At 41.3% G+C, this 25523-nt stretch overlaps 1 protein-coding gene across 4 annotated transcripts in view; it reads right to left on the bottom strand.

Moving 5' to 3' along the window:
- The window catches only part of EZH1 (enhancer of zeste 1 polycomb repressive complex 2 subunit), a 29160-nt gene extending 3860 nt beyond the window's left edge, over positions 1-25300 (bottom strand). The window contains exons 1-20 of one of the 4 annotated variants that reach the window (XM_087826097.1): positions 25260-25300; positions 17482-17525; positions 16833-16960; positions 16587-16715; positions 15459-15578; positions 13455-13575; positions 12291-12467; positions 10793-10895; positions 10184-10347; positions 9721-9812; positions 7539-7719; positions 7081-7277; positions 5608-5705; positions 4616-4656; positions 4001-4126; positions 2837-3015; positions 2238-2333; positions 1746-1827; positions 1203-1283; positions 157-241 (exon numbers count right to left, since the gene is read on the bottom strand). In XM_087826097.1, coding sequence (XP_087682223.1) covers positions 157-241; positions 1203-1283; positions 1746-1827; positions 2238-2333; positions 2837-3015; positions 4001-4126; positions 4616-4656; positions 5608-5705; positions 7081-7277; positions 7539-7719; positions 9721-9812; positions 10184-10347; positions 10793-10895; positions 12291-12467; positions 13455-13575; positions 15459-15578; positions 16587-16715; positions 16833-16949 — 2189 coding nt within the window. In that variant the 5' untranslated portion in view covers positions 16950-16960; positions 17482-17525; positions 25260-25300. Of the gene's footprint in view, positions 1-156; positions 242-1202; positions 1284-1745; positions 1828-2237; positions 2334-2836; positions 3016-4000; positions 4127-4615; positions 4657-5607; positions 5706-7080; positions 7278-7538; positions 7720-9720; positions 9813-10183; positions 10348-10792; positions 10896-12290; positions 12468-13454; positions 13576-15458; positions 15579-16586; positions 16716-16832; positions 16961-17481; positions 18226-25259 lie in introns of those variants that run through there. The other 3 variants (XM_016202165.2, XM_016202166.2, XM_016202167.2) reach the window with 3 other exon arrangements.
- Between the last annotated feature and the right edge of the window lie 223 nt (positions 25301-25523).

Genomic DNA, 25523 nt, shown 5'->3' with positions numbered 1-25523 from the left:
GCAAGGCACCAGAAATCAGAACAAATAAAAAGCCTTGATCACCACAAGATCCTCTCCTTCCTCCCTATCACCCACCTTAAGCCCCCAAATCAACTCCAACAGCCACCCTTTCCACCCCTACGCCCATCTCTCTAGGACCATTCCTGGCTGCCTCACCTGTAATCAAAGAAGAGCTCTTCGCCAGCTTGAATTGCCCTCTTGGCAAATATCCCAATCCGATGATCCCCATTCACCATGACCACTGCAAATAGGATAAACCCAGGGCTAGGTTCCTAGTCAACCCCAAGTCAACAATCAGTAGTGCTTCTGGGCCAATTTTCTCCAAATTTGCAGTGAAAACATATATGAAGTGGAAGTAGAAAGTAGTCAATAGAGTTGCTTCTGTGTGTATTTGGGGGGGGGGGGGGGGTCCCTCCATGCTCTTAGATCTCTTTCTCTGGCTAGTGCCATGGGAAAAGAATTATCTTTAAAAGACTCATGTTTAGCCCAGCTGGGCGTGGCTCAGTGGCTGAGCATCGACCTAGGATCTTGGAGATCGTGGTTCGATTTCCCGTCAGGGCACATGCCTGGGTTGTGGGCTCAATCCCCAGTCAGGGGAGTGCAGGAGGCAGCCGATCAACGATGACTCTCTCATCATTGATGTTCCTATCTCTTTCTCCCCCTCTCCCTTCCTCTCTGAAATCAATAAAAATATATTTTTAAAAAATAATAAAATATAAAATAAAAGACTCATGTTTAGCCCTAGCTGGTTTGGCGCAGTGGTTAGAGCATCGACCTGAGGACTGAAGGGTCCCAGGTTTGAGTCTGGCCAAGGGCACGTACCTCAGTTGCAGGCTCGGCCCCAGTCGGGGTACATGCAAGAGGCAACCAATCGATGTGTCTCTCTCACACTAATGTTTCTCTCTCTCTCTCTCCCCCTTCCACTTCCTCTGAAAAGCAATGAAAAAAATATCCTTGGGTTCAGGTGAGGATTAACATAAAAAAAAAAGACTCATGTTTATGGGAAAATGTTTATAATGCATTCACTGAAAAAAAAAACACATTATAAAACAGAGAGAGAGGATCAAAATGATACCAGACATTAATCATGATTACTTCTGGACAAAAAATAACTCAGCTATAGAAAAGTTAATAATGGATAGAGATCATAGTAAATGAAGTATATATCCCCTAGCCCACCACTCAGGTCACTGGGAACTCACCTTTGGCGTAACAGTTGGGGTTCACTGAATGGTTTGCAAATCGAATTTTGTTTCCTTTCCGGGTTGCATCCACTACAAAATCTGTGTAAAGTAAACCAAGACCATGAGTTCACCAGGCAACTCCACAACTTGAGCCTGAATTTAAAATCAATCAAACAGAAACAAGACAATCCAGTGGACATTTTGAAGCCCAGTGTACTAGGAGGGGCTGGGAAAGCAGGCAGCGTAAGAACGCAGCTGCATGTGCGCACACTCCCTTTGGGCCCCATCTTTTTGCTGGAATTATGGATTTCCTCTTCCCACCTAGGTAGGAAGATTTCTGAGGTGCAAGTGCTCAGTGCTCTGATTACAAACACAACCTGGAAATGGAAATTCCCCCAAAGCAAGTGAACTGTGGCTCATTGTGTGTAAGTTCAATCGCACCACCTTGCTCTGTGCATCTATTGGAAGATTCACAGGTGATCTGAACCTGGACCATAACAAGGGACATCGGGTAGGAAGACCTGTTCGAGACCACTTTGGGATGAGAAAGAGACTCTGTACCATTGTTGAGGTTGAAGAGGAAGCTGGACATGTATTTGTCATAGACCTTCCCTCGTCGATCAGCCTCATCCTGAGAGATGAGCTGCAGAGACAGACAAGGAACAAACAAGGGGTTGGGCTCTCTGTTCAGGGCACAGACCCTGCCCCTAGACAGGAGTGGGAGGGGGCAGTGCCACATATAGGTGCCTACTGAGAATCATAACATATTGAGCTCAGATTACTTCGTTCCAATCCCTCCCAAGGCTGGCCAGTATTAAGGCTGAAGAGAGACCCCCACCTGCCCCTCCTGTGTGGTCTGAACTGCCAAAGAGTTGAAGAAGAGTGGTTTGTTTCAGGATTGCAAACAGTTCTGTGGGATCCCCCGAGAGGCCATATGAGAACTCAGCAGAGTTATTTAGAGATTAGTTCACAGAAGTCTAGACCACAGAAAATCAGGGTTTTCTCATCAGTATCTCCCCAGATAAGAGTGTGGGCCAAACTGATAGCACTCACCTCACCACAGTACTCAGAAATGAACTCGTTCTTCTGCACAGACTCCTTAATGAAGGTGCCCCATCCGGCCACATCTGAGGGGGCCAGCAGCAGATGCTGGGGAAGAAGGAGGCAAACCTCAGACTACAGGGTGTGTGGGTGCAAGGGGATCTGTGTACTGGGTGTGCATGTGTACGGCTGGGGGGGAGGGGAGGCTGGAAAAAACTAGCTACTGTTAAGAGGATCTGAGAACAGAAAAAGGTCTAAGCCATTCTGTTCTGGTGGGAGGAAAAACAAAAAAGGGAGGTGGTGAAAGGAAACATGACGCCTCTTCCTCTAGAGCTGGGGACCTTCACTGCTGTGTGTCAAGTAAAAATAGACAACATCAATGACCCGTCCACCCTCCCTGCTCCTTTCCATCTGGCTGGTTCAGAGGTCACTTTTCTCATCCATCACTAGGACAGGAAACTTTATTAATTCAGCAAAAATGTGTATTTTAGTGTTTACAGAGAACGTTCATGTACAAACCCTCTTAAGGAACCAGTAGAAACAGGCTACTGGGGACTATTCAGTCTTTCCTGTTCTGTTATCCAGCTCAGAAACCTGAGAAAAGCCCTCACCTTCTTGAGTCCCCGCTGGATACTACAGTTTTTACAGGAAACCACTTTGCAGTCCCAGTGCTCTGAGGCCCCACAGGTGAGACACAGGTCAGGGTCACACTCTCGCACTGCCAGATAGCAAGGACACTGCTTGGTATTGCACTGGGTCTTACAGCGACAGCCAGGAAAACGATTCTGACCTGGGTGGGACAACAGGTAAGGTTAGGAAGAGAAGCAGGCAAATGCTGGGTCAGGTTGGACTAAAGGGACAGCAGAGAAGTAGATGTTATGTGTTCGAGGATATTTGGCAAAATAGGAGAGAAGTTCCCTTCCCAAAATTCACATCTTCAAAATTTTTCCAAAGAAAATGGAGTGCCTCCATTTTCATGCCCGAGAGTCAGAAAATCAGGTTTGACTATGGAGGTATATTTCCTAGAGATTCCCCAACAATGCTCTCCCTCCTCCTTGCTGGTGGAATTTGGAAGGGAGATGTACAGTGCCCTAAAGAAAATGAAATCAGTGTTTTTCACTGGTAAATACTGAGCATCAAAACAAAAATCATTTTGAGAACAGCACATCCCTTCTATGCCACCCTCCTCCACCCACTGCCCTCCTCAGTACAAGCACTTCTCTGCTGTGGTTAAGATTGATATCTGCTATGGGTTAGGAGGTATTTACAGCACAACTGCCTGGGCACCAAGTTCTGCAAGATCTGGGGGCTGCCATCAAGCTGCCTTGAGGGGGAAAGAGAATAGTGGGATAAGAAGTGAGAGAAGCACTTTTAGCCTCTATCCTACCTCTGCTGACATACAGACTGATCTGATATTAGAACTCCAGATAGTAAAATAAAATAGACATGCAGAATCGTAACCTATAAAACATTCTGGAAAGGGAAGCTATGACTGCACTATCAGGAAAAAGATTCCCATGTTTCTTAATTCTGCCCTGGACGGTAAAGGTGGGGAAGCATCCGGTTTTTGTATAATTGTTCCTTTTAGAATCATATACATATGGGTTTTCAAAAATGGCTTTTCCAGATCTTAAGTCTCTTGTAGAATGCTTAAAACACAGCAGCAAGAATATCAGAATGCCCATAAGCAGCAAAAGGCGCAGGAGGGGAGGGAAACTGGGATGCATTGAGGCCGACTGTTTTGGTAGACTACAGGGGAAACGGAGAACTCTTACAGTCTGGGTTGCACTGGCAGAACTTCTCACAGAAATTCTGAGTCATGATGCAGGGGCAGGTGCTGTCACAGGGGCGGTCTGGGTGGTCGCAGGGTTGGTAGTTGTACACTTGTGTGGAAGAGTTATCTAGGAGAGAAAAAAATAGACCAGGACACTGCTGAGCTCATGCTCCCTAGCTGCCCTCCCTCCCAAGTGTCCAGTGGCACCAATTCAAAGGAGGTTTGTTCTAACCACAACCTTAGACACACATTCAGCACCTGAAATGAGAGGCAATCCTAGATGACGGCTGTTCATAAGCTACAATGGGGTGATTTGTTTTGTGGTGAAAGTGTGGAAATAGTCCAGGACTACAGCACAGCTATTCTGAACATTAAACAAAGACTAGGACCTGGAAAATGGCAAACTACAAAAGTCAGAGACCACAGGCCCATAACTCTACCTCCTAAGGTCTTCACAGCTGCAGTGAAAAGCTGAGCTGTTCTCAGTTGCTACAGAAAAACTGCAACCTGCGAAAGCGGTGTAGGGTCAAGAAGTGCAGCTGCAGGTGGGGCAGAGGATGGCCACAGGGGTAAGACCTTGAGCTGAACTGCCAAAGGCGACCCTGGAGGAACCTACCTTTCTTCAGCTGGATTTTCCTGCAGTGTGCAGCCCACAACCTGGAAAGAGACAAGATGGGTCTGGGTCATGGTCCTGGGGAACTCTGCAGATTTGGGTAAAGGACAGTGTGACCTACTCTGAGGGCCTACAGTTTGATAATTGGGGAGTGTCCTCCCAAATCACTTCATAGGAGGCCTCTGTTCTGATACAGGGAAGCTACAGTCCATCCCAAATCCAGCTGGCCTATGCCTCAAGATTTAAACATAACCACCACCCCCCCCCTTAACAAACAAACATACATAAAACAAAAAACAGACACAAAGCAAAATCTAACCCTCTATGTCTATTATACTACTATTGTTTCTCCTTTTCCCCAACCTTTGGGGAGGTAGAAATGTGTGGGTTTCAAGATGAGTAGTAAGGTGGCTTTTCAGGAATATGCTCTGAGTGAAGGAACTAAAAGGAAGCAGCCACGGGGACTTCCTTCTATATCTAGAATCGGTGTCAGTTCCTTTCTTCAATAGGTGATAGTCATTAGGGAATCAAGCCAGGCTGAATGTCAAATTAAAAAAGAAGCCACCAACTACTTCATAATAACACTAGCTTGAAAGCAGTGTTATTATGCAACTTAGAAAAATAATGTAAGTGCCAAAAAAACACCACCACCACAACAAACCACACAACTGTGGTCAGGGTTGAGAAGTGGGTACAGTGGTTAACTAATCACCCAAAGAGGAAAATGGCCTCAGTGTGGAGCATGAGGCCAGCTCATGTTCCACTGGCCAAGAGCTTAACTGGAAAACCAAACAGTTACCTCATGACCCACAGAATCTAGGGACAGGGGAAAGGCTAGGCCAAGGCACAGACCCACAGGGAGCACTGAGAAGGCTGGCCCTCAGTTGTGCAATCCCAAACGGATGGGCAGTGGCTAAAGAGGGAGGCAGATGGGAAGTCCAAGGGAAGGTCAGAGCACAGGGAACAGCCTGGCCACAGAATGTCCTTTGTCTGACCCTTGCCTGTGCTTTCTTTTCTTCTTCTGCGAGGGGTTCATGAGCTCATCTGTTGGCAGCTTCAGGATAAGTGATTCTTTGACTGCAAACTGAAAGACCTGGAAGAGAAATTCAACAGGACTTGTCACTCTTTCTTGAGCTAGGCAGTCATATAAGTCACTCAGCCAGGTGCTGGGCTTAGAAGGGTTCTAGAGAGCTCCTGGGCAGCTGATGAGCATCTCTTCAGTCAGGACAGATAGAGTGGAAATGGCTCTGAAGTTAATTCTTAAGCATTTACTCTGACTTGAGAAAGTAGAAATACTAAGCACAGTTACAGCTTTTCTGGTTAGTAGCTTTCATCTACTGCTCTGCATACCAAACCCTGAGTGTGGGCGGATTCTTACCAACAGTATCTCTTTCTTAGGAAGGGCAACTTTGTTTAACTGAGTGAAAGACCTGACACATACCAGCACTAGCTCCCTCTGCTGGTATAAAGATGTCAGAGCCTTGACTACTCACTTCAGTAGGACAGCATTTCAGGAAGGCTGGTTCCCTTTCATTGTGCTTCTTCCTTTATAGCATTTGTTTTCAGTTCTCCCACCCGCCCCTCCTTTTTGGTTTAGGTAATTTTGAGGTTCTTTGAAAAGTATTAAATCTTCTTCTCAGGAAAATACACACAAAAGTTGTTTTGCAACCAATCTGATAGATCTTTATGTTAAGAACCCGTGTCTCAGGGAAATAGGTTTGAGCTCCACTATGAAAGCAAAGGGCACTTCAACTCCCAGTTCTATTGCTTGTTCTAAGTAAAGAAAAAATGAAGAAGAGGCGACAGAGACTCCTCCAGAAGTTAGGAGCCAAGTGAGCTCTGCTCTTCCTTTCTTGTTGGACAGATTGGCCTTAACACCTGTCTCCTGTCCCTGTTCCACAGTGTCTTCTCACTGCAGTCTTGTCCTGCCTCCAGAGCATCAGTGGCTACTAACAAACTGTGATTCTAGTGATGGTATAAGTGAGCAGGGCGAGGTCCAGGCCTAGCTTTTAGGGGTGGTGATTAGAAAATCTTGTAATAGGAAATTTGTAGAATAAAGCAATGAGGAGACTGATGTAGGAAGCAGCCGCAGAAGTACGCCAGGTAAGAACATCTCTAGATAGACCCACGAGTCCCTTCTAGGAAACGAATACACATTTAGAAGAAAAGGCAGGAACCAGAAAAAGAAGCTAAAAGTGTGCTAAAATATCCAGAAGAGTTAGATCATGGCTAAAGACAGAAATAAGAATTCAGCAAGGAGGAGAGCAGATCTCCAAGCACTGCTACGCTGGCCATTGAAGGAGGCCCCGTGTTTGGAGACCCACTTCATGGCCCAGAAGCACGGCTCATGAGGGACTGAGCCTGAGACAGCTTCTCTCCAGACAGGCAGCCTTACAAGATGGCAAAGGGCTGACAGAGCAGCACATGAAAGGAGGGCCACGCTTGTTCCTGCTGCTTTCAGACAGTACCTGCTTGCACGTCTTTGTCCCCAGAAGCCTTGCTATTGAACAGAAGTTGTTGAAGTAGGTGCCATGAAAGACTCGAAAAAGAGATTCTTCAGCGCCAGTCCATTCTACAGGCTCCGAAGGTGCTTCCACTACACAGAGCTGAGGTGGGGCCGGACTAGCCTTCTGTTTTGTGGGGGTCTGACAGCGAGAGTTAGCCTCTAAGAGAGGAAGAAATAAGAGAAACCGAAGAAGGTGGAATGAAGGTGTCATCAGTAGTTGGCCACAAACTCAGAAGTACTTTATTTAAAAGGCAGCGTAGTTAGGAACAAAAATATTCCCCATCTCCACTGCTTATAGGCAAACCCGTGGAAAGAATTAACAATTTTATAAAACATAGTAACGTTAAGTGTTAGGTGGCGATCCTGGGTTTTACCAGAGTCCCTGTGTGGTAAGAAAAGATCATTTTTTGTTCATTGTACCTGAAGAACTGGAGGCCCAGTCATTGCCTGTGTCCCTGTCACTGTCCCCTTCTTTAGTCTCAGCCACAGCAGAGGCTGAAGTGTTGGAGCAGGAAGCACTGACCATGTGGTGCCTTCGCCGGCGACGACCAGAGCACTTGGAGCGAGGGTTGTGGAGCATGGCGTATTCCTTTGCTCCTTCCTGCAATGGACACGTTACCAATAGAAAACTGGAACAGGCCCAGAGTCACCATATTTATCCCATCATCATAAACCATCTTCTTCAACACCTGTACTTATGTGCACTGATACTTTTTAATTTGTTTGCTCTGTACCATACAAGTGTGGGCATGTAACAGCTGCTTAGCAAACATTCTAAAAATTTAGAAACTTATACCTCTTCACAAAAGAACTATCTTTTAAAGTAATATCATAAAGATATAATCTATTCATCTATGCATCTTCAACTTTCCAGTGAGTTGCATCTAAAATTCATTTGCTTATTAGCTGTTTGGGATTTGAGAACATATTCTCCTGTAGATGAGGTGGTGAGCTTGAGAGAGGGGAAGGGACCTGCTTGAGAGTATATAGCTAATTCTTCCAGAGTGCATAAAAGGATCAGGGCTCCTCGTCCCCAGCCTCTCTTTACATTCTACTGCTCTGCCTCTGTTTCAATAATATGTGTAATACCTGAATTTGTACAATATTACTACTTAATTTTTGGAACTTCCCTCCAAATTAGTATATTAAACTTGGAAGAATACTGTTTCATTATTTTATAGCTATGCTTTTTTTTTTAAAGACCAAGTAACTACCATTCAGCTTGATCATCTATCTTCTTACCATACCTGGTTCCCAAAGACTTCTAGCTGTTTCTGAAAACTAAACCTACATGTAAAGGATAAGGGTTTCCTATTAATAAGGATATTCAAAATAATATTCTGTAGGCCCTAAAGGCAATACCAAAAGAAAAGTTTCAAAATTAATTGAATCTGATTTTATGTGCCTATGCTATGATGTGATGCACACAGCATCACTTATAATACACTCTTATTCAAAATGTTTAACATAGCCCTGGCCAGGTAGTTCAGTTGGTTAGAGCATCGTCCTGATACACCAACGTTGTGGGTTCAATCCCCAGTCAGGGCACATACAAGAAGCAACAAATGAATGCATAAATAAGTGAAACAACAAATCGATGTTTCTTTTTCTCTCCCCTCCCCTTCTTCTCTCTCGCTCTAAGATCAATAAATTAAAAAAATTTTTTTAACCTAAGTATAATTAAGCCTCCAGAGCTAATTCTAGCTTATGGGAAATAGGGGATAGAGTAAAAAGTTAAATGACACCAGGAGGAAACAACAGACAAGTCCAGAATATGGGCCACCCCACAAGACAACCAGCCTGAACTTTTAAAAGAAAAAAAAGTGGTGTGATTATTTGAGATTAGAAGAGACTGAAAAGACATGCATGACTACATGATCTTGGTTTGGGGGAAAAAACACAACTAGCTATTTTTGGTACCACTAAAAAAAAATCTGAATATGGAATGAATAGATGATATTATGAAATTCTTGTTAACTTTCTTAGCTGCAATATGTAAGAGAATGTCTTTATTTTTAGGGGATGCATGTTGAAATACTCAGCAAACAGGCATCACAATATCTGTAACTTATTTTCAAATGGCTCAGCAAAAGATACATACACACAAATACAGGAATAAAGCAAATATGGGGGGGGGGATGTTATTAAATTGAGGAAATAGGTATCTTTCAATTTTTTTGAATGACTAAAATTTTCCTTAATAAAAAGTTTGGGAAACAGTCCAGCATTTGAATATGTACTGATTTCTAAAAGGTAATAAAAGAAAACCTGTGCATATACATTCCTGTAAGTTAAACATACACACACAGCTCAATTTAAACAATTTAGTTTCAGACTCTGAAATGTGAATAGATGATATTTAAGGCAGGGAAGCCATCAATTCTCTTCAAACCTCACTCCATAAGACTAACTTCACAGTCCTACTGCCTCAGTAGGTAGGAGCTCCTTAAGAGCAGAAGTGATGTTTTATTTGCACTTTATGACCCCCAAGTGCTATGTACTGTCTCACTTGGTTTGTGTTCCCAGGGGCAGAAAGCCCAAGGACCATTTCCTGCTCAATTTTCAACAAAGTTAACAATGGTAGAACAGCTTAAGAACGTACCAGCAAAAGGAAGCAGTCTGTGCCACATGGTTCTGGTTCAATCTTGATTTCTTTGTTCTTGCGTTTATATACATTGGGAGTAGCATGAAAAGCTGGAAAACACAACACTGTCCTGTTTCCAATGATTCATCCACTTGACAGGATGGGGAGGAACAAAACTGAATTAGGGAGCTAGTGTAGGAGAATCTGGATATAAGTAGTTACCATCAAAGGGAACAAAATTTAATCATTTCTGATATCACCACAATCCTTTCAAAGCTAGGAGGTACTGAAAAACAATTATGTTGCTAGTTATTCTCAAAGCATGTTGCACTATAACTAAACAAGTGAAAACTGATTGGTCCTTTGTAAAACCACCATCAGATTGGAAGCTGGGAACTCTATATGATAAACTAAAACAAAGAGAAGGAAATGGTGGCTGGGAATGGAAAATAAGAGAGCATTTCAGAGTAGCCCCACTCACGGTGAAGGAAGCAGTCGTATTTAAAGCAGCGCCGGCAAAAAAGTGTGTGAAAGGAGTGCAGAGATTGCTCCCGCTGCACTGACTTGGCATTGGGGCCATCGATGTTGGGTGTGCACTGAGGAGGAAGTGCATTGGGGTCTGACATCTCTGTTAGCTCTCGATACCTATTTAAGAAAAAAGAGATAAAGAGATCCTTCCAAGGGAATGTCTTCACTGAGAAAATACAGATTGAGTACTGAGAGTCATCCAGGTATAGTCGGCCAGGCGAGGATGGGAGTTTTTATGAGTTTTGTTTATGATGGAATGGTGTATAACTAAGTTGGTACACCAAATGTAATTATGCTGGGCTGGGGATATGACTGAAAGTAAGGGGAAGGAAAGATTTGGTAAGTATGATACTGGAGTAACTCTCCAGAAAAATGGCAGAATTATAAAAGTTCTCTGCCCAGACTTACTCAAAAGCCAGCAAACAATGATCCTTAATAATCAGAAGAGTGGGCAAATCTTATGCACTTACCATAAACAAGGCTTTTTATTAACCAAATATAGGCTTGAATAAAAATTTTGCCCAATCACTCTACATGGCCTGAGAGGGACAGCTTCCCCTACCTCTCCTTCATGTCATCTGGGACTCCATTCTCAGGGAACATCGAGGCGATTGCACTGAAGATCATGTCATTTGGGAACTGTTTCTTGGAACTCTTTTTGTTGCCTGGATTAGAAAAGACAAAAAGCTCCTGAGTGCTATCTATAATCAGAGTATGAAAACAAAGCTGTCTGATCATTTTTCCTTTCATCACATCATTTTGATTAGAGCTGCTTTGTTAACCTAACCATTGGCTCTCTAGGAATGTAAGAAGGTCAAGGCTACCTGGACTTATCTAATAGGCTACCAGTTAATAAGGAAATCAGAGCCATCTACATATTAACAACAAAATTCACTGCCCAAGATAGAACCTGGAGGTAAAAACCAGAGTTTTCACAGAGAGACCTGAATACAGAAGAATCCTATTTGCTGAAGAACAAGTCTGACATAACTTTGGTATAACAAAAGACACATTATGTCCCTGGACATATAGTATAATTAAATAATGTAGAATATAATTAAACATTAAATAGCTAAATATTAACAACATGGGAAAATGTTCATGATATAAGATTAAATAAAAAGGATAAAAAATTATATATATGTGTACACACACACATGTGGCATGATCCCAATTTCATATAACATATAAAATAGGTTGATTCACATATGTACTTTTAAAAATTGAGATATATTTGACATATAACGTTGTATTAGTTATATATATGTTACATTTTTTAGGTCTAAGAGGAAATATTAATGCTGGTTATTCCTAGGCAGCAGGATTATAAGGTCATTTTATTTTGTTGTTTATAACTTTCCATGTTTTTCAAATTTACCACTTTTCTAATTAGAAGTGAATTATAATTATTCTCTAAGTTCTACTTTCTTCTCAGCTAGGTCACAGCTATCTTAAGCTATCAGTCAATGATTCTTTTTCCCTTTTAGTGAATCAATGACAAGCAACAACAGCCTTCAATAAACAGTCAAGCTTTCTGTTTTTGCTTCTTCCCTCTCCCTGTTACTTTTATTTTAGTTTAGTTATTGATCTTAGAGAGAAAGAGAGGAAGGGCGAGGAGAGAGACAGACATTGATTTGTTGATCCAGTTACTTATGCATTCACTGGCTGATTCTTATATGTGCCCTGACTGAAGATCGAATCTATAACCTTGGCATATTGGAATGACACTCTAACTACAACTGAGGTAGCTACTTGGTCAAGGCGTCTCCTTGTCACTTTTTTTCTTCAAATCCTCACCCAAGAATATTTTTTCCATTGCTTTCCAGAGAGAGTAGAAGGGAGAGAGAGAGAAACCATATGAAGAGACACATCGATTGGTTGCCTCCCACATGCGCCCTGACCAGGGTCGGGGATCACGCTTGCAACTGAGGTACATGCCCTTGGCCAGAACTGAACCTGGGACCCTTCAGTCCTTGGGCCAACGCTCTAACCACTGAGCCAAACAGGCTAGGGCTCTCCTTGTTACTTTCAAAGTAGAATAAGGAAGTAGTGCTCTTTACCTTCAATAGAATGTCGTTTTCTCTTTCTTGTTACTGGCAGATCTTCTTTGCTGTCATCCTGCTTTCCATCTGAGGTGTCATTGTGCCCTTCTTCTTCCTCATCTGAGTATTGATTCAAGGCATCTACCAACTCCAGGAAAACAGCATCGCTAATCAGGACAGATCCAGGGATCATCTCTGAAACATAAGGATTAAATGGATGACCAGTGGTTGTTTCATATTCCATTAGTCCATTAGATAACATGTATACATTTTTATATGGACAACCAGGGCATTACAATAATTTGACTGGCTCTTACAACTGCAACAGTTCAGCTAACTAGAGTGGGAAATTTAGTTATAGGCTTTATTCTTACTGGGGTACTTCACTTCCACAGTCACAGGTCAACCTGTATTTATGGTCCAAAATCTCACATAAATGTGAAAACAATACAAATGGGACAGAAAAAGAATGATAAAATGAAAATGTACTTGGTTTTGCTGCTAACTGGTCAGTAGTGACTTCTTTGAATAAAAACATAGCATTTTTTCCTAAAATCATACTATATGGGGTTATACCATACCTTAGGAGAAAGTCTTTGAACACTAGGGGGCGTAGTGGATAAATGCATTTCAACAGCCTCATAACAGTAGCCACAATTGTCAAAAGAGCAGGTGACCTTATTGGTTTGCAAATCCATGGGGAGTATCTCCCCATCTTCCCACTTCTTACACACTAACAGTCTTTTCTAAAACTACAACTAAATCCAAATGACTTTTTTTTTTAGGAAAGTCAGGATATTATAACCAACTTTTGAGAGATCCAGGGGATATCTGGATCAAAGTCATAAAACAGAGGTTATGCTCACTGTCATTCTCAGAGAAAGGGAAATTAAGAAAAAATGGCCTTGGATAGATTTACGAAAAATTTCTAAAATCAAATTTATTTGTACACTGAACTTTCTCTCCCATCACTGATTACTATATGATCCTTTTATGTCTCAACTCCTTTAAAAATTTAACTGGAAATTTTTAATATAAGATTTCTACTTTCAGCCACATGATTACACTGAAATATTCTTCAGTGTGTTCACCATGAGGGAGCAGGTAAGAGGAAGATGATGATGGACCAAAGAAGAAGCACCATTCTAACAAAGCCTTCTCCCAAAGACCCAGCACCACTACCTTCTTCGCCATGCACTTTCCCATCGTAGTTATTGATCAGCTCTTCAATGAAAGTCTCATCTTCTTCTTTTACCTCATCTCCCATGTAGGGAATATTGCACAAAACTGTCTCATCTTCTACCTGAAATCAAACCAGATGTGATTTGTTCCATGAATCCACTATGCATCTCCTCCTTTCTGTTTAATGAAATATTTGCTGAGCCTGTTTTGCTGCTTGAATCTCCTGAAAATGACTTTGGTCACAGCTGCCTGCAATTTAAAAACTGGCTATTTTGTTTTGCCAACAAAACCTCAAATGTAAGAGGGCAACGCTATTTTTAGAAGAAGAAAAAAAGTCAGTTTAGCTATGTGAGGATATTAACTACCAAATGTTTAGCATGATACTTCCACTAGCACCTAAAACTTGATAGTACATTTATTTTTCACAGGGATTCCACCGTCTATTATCTCATTTTATTCACTAAAATATCATTGTGAAATAGGAATAAATATCACCTAAACAACAGTCTAAAAAGTCTTCAATTTTAATTCTCGTACATAAAGAGAGATTAAATGAGAAGGAAGGCTTCCAAAAATATAATCTGCAATATTACTAGAATATTTATAACAGAAATTGGGCAACCATAAAATTTTTGGATATTCTATTATACACACTAATAAAAAATAATAAAAAATATGATCATAACTCATGTCAATCGCACTCAATGGGAACCTGGCAATCGCAGTATGAACTACAAATATTTTCTGTCAATAAGCAATACTAATGGATTTTTTCTTTTTTTGGTTCAACAGAAAACACAGTCATTCCTAAATCCTCAACTATCAATAAAAAGAAAAAAAATCCTCAAGTATCATAGTAAAATTGCTCTGAAGCTTTATTCTAAGAGAGGATTCCCTTCTGTAAACCTATATCCTATTTCAGTCAGCGGAATTGTTATCTGTCACCAGGCAGATGATAAGCAATGGCAGTATTTAGAGAGGGCTGATTATCAGGACCACAAATAATCCTAGTAGGAGTCAGCTTAAGGGCCCAGATGAAAGGATTGTGGATCCCTGTGCACCTCATTTATCTCAGTTGCTTTCATAGCATCTTGCCTTGAGGGGATTCAGAAAGGATTGAGCCATCAGCAGGGAGTTGTCAACCTGCTTAAGCCTCAACTGTCTGATTTAGACTGCATTTAACTGCACATAATGTTATAAAATTGGGCCACGGTAGTAAGGGAAAACTGGAGTCTTGTCCAGTCTCATTCATTAAAAAAAAAGAACAATCATCGACGCAAAAGTACACTTTGGAGAGCACAACATCTAACAAGTTAGAACAACTTGCAATATACTTTTTCTGTGTGTGGTTTTTTTTTGTTAATCCTCACCAGAAGATATTTTTTCCATTGATACTTAGAATGGAAGAGAGGGAGGGAAGGGGGAGAGAGATAGAAACAGAGAGAGAGAAACAGAGAGATACATCAATGTGAGAGAGACACATCAATTGGCTGCCTCTCACACGCACCCCAACCAGGGCGGAGGATGGAACCGGCAACCCAGGTACCTGGAGTCAAACCCACGACCCTTTGGTGCACGGGCTGATGCTCTCACCACTGAGCCAAAAAGGTCAGGGCACAATACACTTTTTAAAAAATTTAAATATATCTTTATTGATTTCAGAGAGAGGAAGTGAGAGGGAGAGAGAAAGAGAGAAACATCAATGATGAGAGTCATTGACTGGCTGCCTCCTGCACACCCCGTACTAGGGATCGAGCCAGAAACCTGGGGATGTGCAGTGACCGAGAACTGAACCTTGATCTCCTGGATCCTAGGAGGATGCTGAAGCGATGAGCAATGCCGGCTGGGCACAATATACTTTTTAGAGTACATAAATTACAAAAGCATTCTGTCCTGCATGTCCAAGCTTTGTTCTGACAATATTTACCTTAAGAGGAGTGCCAGCATGTCAACGTAAGAAAATCATAGAATTTAAACAATTACCATAGTGCTTTCAATACATACCATAAAGTTCTGCTGGAGAGGGGACCAGGAATACATAATGGGAACCAATGCAACTGTATTCAGAGACCTCATTAACATATGTTGGCTTGCAAATCCTGGGAAAATGCTGTCAATGGTACACTGAAATATAAACAATGAAATGGAGAGGGTAAGGCAAGCACACAAGCTAAGAAAGAATTGGAGTTTCCTTCCAAAATGATTCCAGTAGCCTTCTAATTCTTTCAAATGAATAGGCTGAGGGTTTTGTAACAGCTCCTAAAAGGAACCACTATACCGTAAACCTGTGGAAAGCAGAAACTCTCTCTTAATTCCCCACATCCAGCACACTGCCTCCCACACTCAATGATGTATATTTCAAATCCCACACTTGATGTTTATTTCAGTCTAAAACTGTTGGTCTCCTTGGGCTTGAGACAACAGCAAAGGGCCTCTGAAAGTCCTAAGAGATGAGGAGGAAGATGAAGTTTTCCTGAAGACCTAAACTTTAAGACAGCAGACATCAACTTAGCTGCACAGGTGATGGGGACGGTACGGGGCAAGCAAAAGAAATTACAGTCATATTCTGCTTTGGGAAACAAAATTACTCTCAATACATTACCTGCTTATTATATCTTAAAAGCATTATCTCTTCAAGAAGCTAGCATGATTCGCAAACTTACAATAAGGGACATCCCTTTGATCAAGATACTCCTGTCCATTACCCGAGGCATTCTTTTTTCCAATATCAAAGTGCTGAAGGTGCCAAACAAGGCACAAAAAAAGGTTACTTTGTAGCCTAGACACAGAATCCAGGAAAATAGATAGCAAATGTCTTATTCTATGAAAAACTCATGATTATGCTCATTAACTGAGGAGTACAACAGGCAAAAAGGTTCTTCTTTAAGCTACAGATTTACCATCCTATTCAAAGTTGACTATAACAACTGTATCCATCATCCTTACTTTTTTAAAGATTTTTTTCTTTTTTATTATTTTTTTAAGTTTATCTTTATTATAGAAAGAATTACAGATGTCCCTTTTTCCCCCCCATTGACCCCTTCTACCCTGCACTTCCTTCTTATTTATTTTCTAATCACAAATACAAGTCCAAGGAAGAAAGGGAGGCTGGAGCTTAGACACCGGAAGTACCTTTTTGAGAAAAGGGTGCCCACTCACAGGCTTCATCAACTGAACAGGTTGAACACGAAGCTTCTTCCATTCTTCATTGAGGATCTGGGTTTTTTCTTGAACCTTTGCAAAATTTGCTACATACAGAGCCTAACAAAGCCAAGAAAAAAGTTGTTAGGATTTCAAGAGAAGAGTTAAAAAAAAATTCAACCCCTCCACATTGGATCAATACATTAAAATACAGAATCTTTGGAAATTATTTTTTACCTTTGCACCCATATTTGCCTGAAGTCGTTTAAGTTGTCGAAGTCTCATGTATTCAGACTTAACTTTCCTTTTCCAGTAAGTGATACATTTGGAAGTTGGGGGATTTGGTATATCCATTTTGCTGTAATCTAAGAAAGGTGGGGATGAGAAATAGCATTTTACTGCCTGGAAATGAAGCATTCCTCAAACTCAAATATGGTCAGTTATACTTTCATTCCCATTATATATTTATTTATAAAAACATACACTTAAAGAACGCAAATCTATGAGTTCAACAAAAAACTTAGCCTGGATCCTCCTCTGTACCTCGTTTTTAACTTAGCGCTCAAGAAGTTCTCTCACAGATATTTAGGAACTTTGAAACTTTGAAGCCTATTCACTACCTTGATTAAGAGAAATGGTCAGCAAGAATCAAGTTAATATCAAAGAGGTTCATGGAAAGATCCACACTATAAAACTGTACCTGCCAAATTGTCTAAATCTACCACACCCTTAGTAGTAAAGGGTGGATATGACAACAGCATGATTTCATCTCCAAGTCAACAGCAAGACATATAGAAATATATAACACTGCAAATAACTTTTTTTTGGTGTTTAAATTAAAAGTCACGGTTTTAAAGAAGTACTTATTATAAAATACTCTACTTACCTCATAGAATGGAAAGGGATGTGTCAGGTTTTACAATGTGCCTTCTGTTCTTCAGAGGAAGGGTAAGACATAAAAGCAAAACAAATACTCAGCTTTTTGAAAGAGAATAGACAGCAGTGTTTAAGTCAGTGAAGCACAGTCAGACCCCAGTACCCTCTGTAGAATGCTCCCCCGTAACTATGAAGAGTTTGCGGTCTCTGCTACCACTATTTCTGCATGTAAGGCAGGTCCCAATAATACATGATGTCATTGGGGAGAGTCCTCTATTTTATTAAATCCTATCCTTCCAGTCATGTGTACAAATATATTCTCACAACTACAGTTTGCTATTTTGCTTTTCTGAACCAATTTCTAGGCTCAGCCTGCAGACCTATCAATTATTTTAGAGAAAGAACAAATACTACATGCATGTAAAAATTCAATAAAATCTACAGGATTATGTCTTTACTCTATATTAATTACTTAGGTTTCCTAGAGAACTAGTTCAATTCATTTCACCTAATATTTTAAATTTCTGAATACATTACAAGGAACTATGAAGAGTCCAAATTCGAAACAGAAACTAAAGTTTCAGGCCTTATTTTTTTTATTTCTAACCAATCATTTTAAAAGTACTGCCCAGCTGGGCGTGGCTCAGCAGTTGAGCGTCGACCCAGGATCCAGGAGATCGGGGTTCAATTCCCAGTCAGGGCACATGCCTGGGTTGCAGGATGCTGCTGATCAATGACTCTCTCATCACTGATGTTTCTATCTCTCTCTCTCCCTCTCCCTTCCTCTCTCTGAAATCAATAAAGATATGTTTAAAAATAAATAAATATAAATAAAATAAAATTACCTGCTTTTCCCCGTAAGAATTGACAGCACAGACAAGAAAACAGCCAAACTGAACCCACTGTCACACATGCCACAATCCGATCATGATTGTTATCTCATGCACATGGACTTGGTTTCATTTGATGAACCAAATAGATTGGTACACTGCTATTAGAAATTTAGAGGAGAAATAAAGGAAGAAATAGCAAAACACAGGCAGATTCACTGTGTTTACTAAAACTCAATCAGGTGAATCAAGCTCTTAAGAACAGAATTCCCTGTGAGTTAAACATTCTCTCTCTGGACGAAGGGAACAAAACAACAGCATCTAGGAATCTGAATCCCAGAGCGCTAAAACGATGATATATAAAAAAACCTAAACTGACCTGAATTTCTTTCCTACAAATTGTCCCACCTCTCTTCCTCCTACATCTCTCATATCTTCTCATTCCTCTATCGAATGGGGCCAAAAGAGGGACTCTTTTTGACTGATAAAATTATACATCACACAGTAACATTAAGTTCATATACTTTCTACCGAACAAGATGAATATACTCCAGAAAATGAAAAAATGGTTCAAATGTAAGACAAAACTGCCTCCCTAAGAAATCTTAGATTACTCTTACTGAGACGCAAATGAGCAAATGAGCCAAGTGTTAGACCACAATTTAGTGGGTCACCATAACCTCCTTAAAAAATGGGTTTTAATTGCAATCCTTTTCCCATTCTTTTTGGAACTCATTTCCCTTTTTGAAATAGTAAGCTTAGGGCAGTTTGCTGCATCCATTTACAACTGGAGATCAAGTAATGGAAAAGAACATAATCCACAGCTGCTAGGGTGTGTTTGTGTGTGTGTGTGTGTGTGTGTGTGTGTGTGTGTGTGTGTGTGTGTGTGTAGATTTCTTAGAGGAGATGGCCACAGAAAAATATAAATATTTTTATTAAAGAAAGGAGTTACGTACGCCCTGGCCTACGTGGCTCAGGAGTTAGAGCATCCGCCTGCACACGGAAAGGGTCTCAGGTTGGATTCCTGGGTTGCCTTCAACCCCCGCCCCAGTTGGGAGCCAACTAATCAATGTGTCTCTTTCACACTGATATTTCCCTCTCTCCTCTCTCTCTCTCTCTCTCTTTCTCTCCTTCTCTTTCCCTCTTCCCCTCCCTTTCACTCTCTGAAAAATCAATGGAAAAAATATCAAGGATTAAACAAAAGGAGCCTGGTGGGGCGTGGCTCAGCAATTGAGCATCAACCTAGGATCCAGGAGATCGTAGTTTGATTCCCGGTGAGGGCACATGCCTGGTTGCAGGCTCGGTCCCCAGTCGGGGCATGCAGGAGGCAGCTGATCAATGACAACTTTCTCATCATTGATGTTTCTATCTCTTCCTCTCCCTCTCCCTTCCTCTCTCTGAAATCAATAGAGATATATTTTTAAAAAAATTTTTTTAAAAGTCAGTGAGCTTACGATCTAATGGTGAATACAGAAAAGTAAACTATTTTTTTTTAAAAAAGGAAAGGAGTTATAACTGAAAATGTGATCTCCCACAGCCTGTCAAGAGTTGACAGCATACACATATACATGAAGATGCCACTGTTTTAACCAATTATGATGTAAAATAAGCCACATTTCCTCCTTTTACAATAAAAATACTATTTGAATTTCATGTGACCATGAGGCAATATTTATTTTGCTTTGCTTTTTAATGGGACTTAAACGTCTCTAAAAGTTTATTTGGCAGTTAGTAAGTCCCCACAGAGTGTATGAGGAGGTTGAGACATACTATTTTAAACAAATAGGTATGATTAAAATAAACACCTGAAACACAGTCATAAGATTGGTTCTCAAAGCACCTGGACACTAACCAACAACTATCACTTCAAATATTTTTTTTAAAAAAGCACAAACAAACAAAACACTCAGCATTCAAGAGAGCAGATTTGGAGAGATGGGTTCATTCACCTTGGGCAATGGAAATGGCACATAAAAAATACTTTATATTTCTACTAGATCTGTTCTTTAGTTCTTAGACATGCAAAACAGCATTTATATTTCAGTTAAGTACTAAGCTATTACTTAAGAGCTTTTCATTATGTTCACTTAGTTCCCTTACACATTGAAAATAAACTTCAAAACATGATGTTTTGGCCAAGAAGTTTAAAAACATCTTTATATAAATAACTCCAAAACTCAGTAAGATAAACCACCCAATAAAAATGGCAAAAAAAAAACAAACCTGAACAGATGCTTCACCAAAAAAGATATAGAAATGGCAAAACAGCACACAAAAAGATGCTCAATACTATTAGTCATTAGGGAAATGGAAATCAAAACCACAAGGATGTGTACTATTACAACCCACTAAAATTAAAAGGATTGATAATATCAATTGTTGGTGAGGATGTGGAGCAAAATGGAATCCTCATACACTGATGGTGGAAATGCAAAATGGTACAGCTACTTTAGAAAAGAGTTGGCCCGCTTTTTAAGGATATTTTTTCCATTGATTTTTAGAGGGAGAAGGAGAGGGAGAGGCAGAAGGGAAGGGGGAAGGGGAGAGGGGGAAGGGGAGGGGAGAGGGGAGGGGGGAGGGGGGAGGGGGGAGGGGGGAGGGGAAAGGGGGAGGGGAGGGGGAGGGAGGGAGGAGAGAGAGAAACATCGATGTGAGAAAGACACATCAATTGGAACTGGATGCCTCCCGCACTCGTCAGACTGGGCTGGGGACCAAACCTGCAGCCTAGGTATCCTGACCGGGAATGGAACTAGAGACCCTTCGGTGTGTGGGCTGACGCTCTAACCACTGAGCCACACCAGCCAGTTGGCCAGTTTTTTAAAAAGTAAAGTTAAATATATACTTACTATATAACCTGACATACAGTTTCTAATTATCCAAGAGAAATAAAAATATATGTCCCCACAAAATTCTGTACACAAATGTTCATAGCATCTTTATTCATAATGGCCAAAAAGTGGAAACAAGGAAAATATTTATGGATTTGCAAATGGATACAGTATATATATACAATGGACTACAACTCAGCAATAAAAAGGAATGAACAGTTCCTATACATGTACAACACATCTCAAAAGCATTATGCTAAGTGAAAGAAATCAAACCAAAAAAAATGGCATACTATATGATTCCAAATACATGACATTCTAGTAGTATAATTCTAGAAAGGGCAAATCTGCAGTGACAGTGATTGTCAGGGGCTGGGGCTGCAGAAAGCAATAAAAAGAAAGGAACATAAAGGCACTTTTTGGGAATGATATAAATGTTTTATACCTTGGTTGTGATGATGGTCATTTGACTATGTACTTTTGTGAAAACCTGGAGAGCTATATACATAAATGATTAATTTACTGTATATAAATCTTACCTCAATAATGCTGATTAAAGAAAAAATAAGTCTTTCTTGATGGCAGATCAATCCAGTATTTTCTAGAGATTTACTATTAAAAACAATAGCCAATTTCACCTTTTAAAAAAACCACTGAGTGACTTCAGAATGAATAGTAGAATGATAAATATTGGTTCATTAATTGTAAAAAAATGTTACATGTATACTACTGTAAGATGTTAATAATAGGGGAAACTGGATGTAGGGTATATGGGAACTCCCTGTAATATCTTTACAATTTTTTTGTAAATCTAGAACTGTTCTAAGAAAAGTTTGTTTTTTAAAAAATTGATAATTGGAAATAATAACTACCTTATTTATAAGTCAAGTCTCTACAGGAAAAGAAAGCTATAAAAATTTGGAAATCCTTCCCCAGAAAATTGAATCTCAATTTGCTTCAAAGGCTAAAACTAGAATGTAGTTTGTCACTAGTTGGAAATAGGAAAACGTTCTGAAATGTTTGGAGACAAAACATTTAAGGAACAATATTCTTAAACTCAGAGAAACTGAGATCAGAATATAAAAGTTCCAAACTATGAAATTCTTTCATCCATATAAAGGTGTCCCTTTACAGAAGCTTGTCTTAGGGGCAAGTTCAATGTCTTTACTACTTTCTCTTTTATAACAAATAATTTTTGTTAAGTAATGCCTGGGTGAATATCCCTGTAAATTTAAAATTTTTCCACCTTATTCTTTCCTTTTCAGTTTATTGTAGAGTTGAAACATAAACAGTAGCGGTGAACCTACCTCTTCAAATAGCTCTAGTAACACACAATGAGTCATTCTGGTGATCACCAATTTCATCAACGTTCCTGGTAAAATCAACTCTATGGCTAGGTATATATATATATAAGGATAGATCCTTCAAGTAAGATCTACTAAATACATCTTTAATTTATACTCTCCCACTTCTCCAAGATATTTGTATTTGTTATTAGTTTGAGGTTCTGGGCACGATACACATAGAAAAAAACCTTACTAACAGGAAGCTGTGATCCTGAATTTTTATTTAAAATAAAATTATAGCACTAATATTTTCTAGTGTTGCTTTATTAAGAGAATAAGGTCATTTGCACTGGAGACAATGGTGATAAAAATCAATGCAGGATTGATTTTTATGAGACCCAAAGGAAAACGCTGGCTCTTAGGATATACAACAATGGTTTAGAATAGTTCCAAGTAATCTCCTAACAGAATCAGCCCTCTCTTGGCTGATTCTGTACTACACTATCACAAAGTTTAATACTTAGTGACTGCTCATTATCATTCAATAAAAACAAGACTTTTTAGTTATTCCATTTTGAATCAAAGTATTAGGGCAAGTGTGTCAGAGAACACAACACACCAGAGGCACTTAACTTCAACTACCCATTAAGTTGTTCTTGACTTTAGGATTTGGAGCACTAAAGTCCCAACTGACAAGCTGGTGGACTAAAGAGGTGGGAAAGAGCCCAGAACACAATTTGAACAAATTTAAAAAGAACAAAAGCTGGGACTTTCTAGAATGGAGGTATTCCCTAAGAGCAATTTTTCCTTTTTAAATCCTCCCCCTCAATCCTAACATAAATGATATAATTCTCTTCACCTTTCTCCACATGCCTTTTTTCTCTTTAGTTTGAACTACTCTATGTAGAAATGTAATGTGTTTTTAGTATTGCTGCCTCAAACTTTGTTGGGTAAGTTGCTAGTTTACAAGGTAGAAACTTTTAAAACTTAGTCCAAGACAGGAAAAAGATACACTACTTAATTAAATTAATTGTTACATGTTTAATCAAGGACAAAAACTGTTACCCAGAGGACTAAGGAAGCCAGATTTCAGATCTCAAAAAATTAAATAGGCAAAATTAATTTTTTAAATAGTTTTTTAAAGGCATGCTAATCCAGAGGCAAGATAAGAGAATCAAGTCCGACTACATTTTCTCCCCTTTTCCCTTCTCACAAAAGTGGTCTTGGGAGTAAAATTTCATTTTTTAATTCTAGGCCGCTTATTCTAGTGCTGTTTCAAAGAGAATTCAAATAACACAATGAAGAAGCCATGTCAACCTCAGACGGTTTTAAAGCTGTGTCTTGGCATCAAGATCCATGATTGGACTACAAGTAGACTCTGCCAGTTAGTAGCAGAATTAGGATCCAGATCTCCAACAGCCAGCCTCAGAGACCTGCCTACTATTTATGTATTCCACAAATATGTACTGAGCACCTACTGTGTGCTTGACACTGTTTTAGGTTCTTAGCGTATATCAGTGAATAAAACAGGCAAACATCCCTGCCCTGGGAGAGTTAATTCACACTGTAATACACACAACTCAACATAAACCTTGGCAATAATATTATTATTACATTTTTATAGAGAGTCCTTTCCTCTATTATAACTGTGCTTACAAAAAAGTACGTACTTTCTTCTAGGTAAGTAAGTGATCTCTTTTATCAATGCCACACCGCCCCAGCCCCGGGGATTCCAAGGCTTAAAATAGCCAAGCTCAGCACCTTCTCCAGCTGGAAACTTCATTCAATGCCGGTTTCCTAAACTTAAAAGCACCGGGCGGGGGATTTTTCTCTTCAAAGGCGTCCTGGCAGCGAACGTGGAGGAACAGACCACACTTTCAATGCGGTCCTCCTACGCACGCAGCAGCTCCCCCACCTCGGCTCCTTTCCTTACCCTCACCCCTCCGGCGCGAGGCTCCACACCTAGGCTACTCCATTTACAATCCCACATTTCACCGATTAAAGCCGGTTCTCGATATTCCACCGGCCGCACTACATCATCCTTCCACATCCCTTCGCTCTCCCCACCCCCGAAACAATTTCTCAGTAGTCACTTTTCACCGAAATAAGTTGGTCCCACATTTCCTAACAGGCATGTCCCAAATACACCTTTTTGCTTCAAGGCGCTAACCCCTTCTATCGTTTGATCCCCAGGAGAATTCCGGGGTGGGCGAAACCAAATTTTTGGAAAGCAGCCTCTCGGGGCTGAGGCTGATGAGGCGAGAGGCGCCCAGAGCCCAAAACCTAAGGAGGCTTCTGCACCCGCTCCACCCGGAGAGTGAGCGCCCCCTTATATTTTGCACCTTAGGACCTCACCCACCTCACCCAGTCCCGGCCCCGATTTTTACTGCCACCCCTTCCTCAACACCCCCAAAGCTGAGGCCCGGTGTCGGGCCCTCCCAGTGCACAGCCCCGGGTCCCTGGGCGTCCACCTCTCCGAGGGCCCCCGCAGGTGCCACCGCCCACTCGCGCCCTCCCTACGCCAGGACGACCGCCCACCCGACCCACCCCGCCCTCCAACGGGATTCCCCGTCCCCGGGCCCGCCCCCGCCGCTCCTCCTCCCGGACACACCGCCCTCCCAGCCTCAGACGCGGTCCTCGCCGGGGGCTCTCTCGCCCCGACGCCCCCTTTCCCCCGGCCCTCGAAACCGGGAGTGGACGCCCGCTACCTCTGGCAGACAGGCAGTGTGCCCTCGGCTTCCTCCCAATTCCCTGACCCCTTCGCCTTTCCCTCTCTTAGGCCCCGGGTGGCGAAGTGCCGAGGCCCGGCCCCACCGCCCGGCCCGGGCTTGTTTACTCACTCACCCTCCATCCCGAGCCGCAGGCACCCTCCACTAGGACGCCTGCGCGCCGCGGCCCCGCCCCCCGCGTCGTGGCCCCGCCCCGCGCCTCCTCCGGCGCGTGCGCGCTGCGCAGCCCTCCTTCCAGGTCTGGCTACCTGGGCTTCCTTCTAACGCGTAGGTCGTTTGGAACGAACACCCCGAACCTCGGAGTCGAGGTGGTACAGTGCCAGCCCGATGGTGGCCCTGTCAGGGGGCAGGTGTCTTGGGAAACCTCGAGGAGCCACCA

This window comes from Miniopterus natalensis, chromosome 17, assembly GCF_054644295.1.
Source record: "Miniopterus natalensis isolate mMinNat1 chromosome 17, mMinNat1.hap1, whole genome shotgun sequence".
NCBI lineage: Eukaryota > Metazoa > Chordata > Mammalia > Chiroptera > Miniopteridae > Miniopterus > Miniopterus natalensis.
This window is presented reverse-complemented; position numbering and strand designations above follow the sequence as displayed.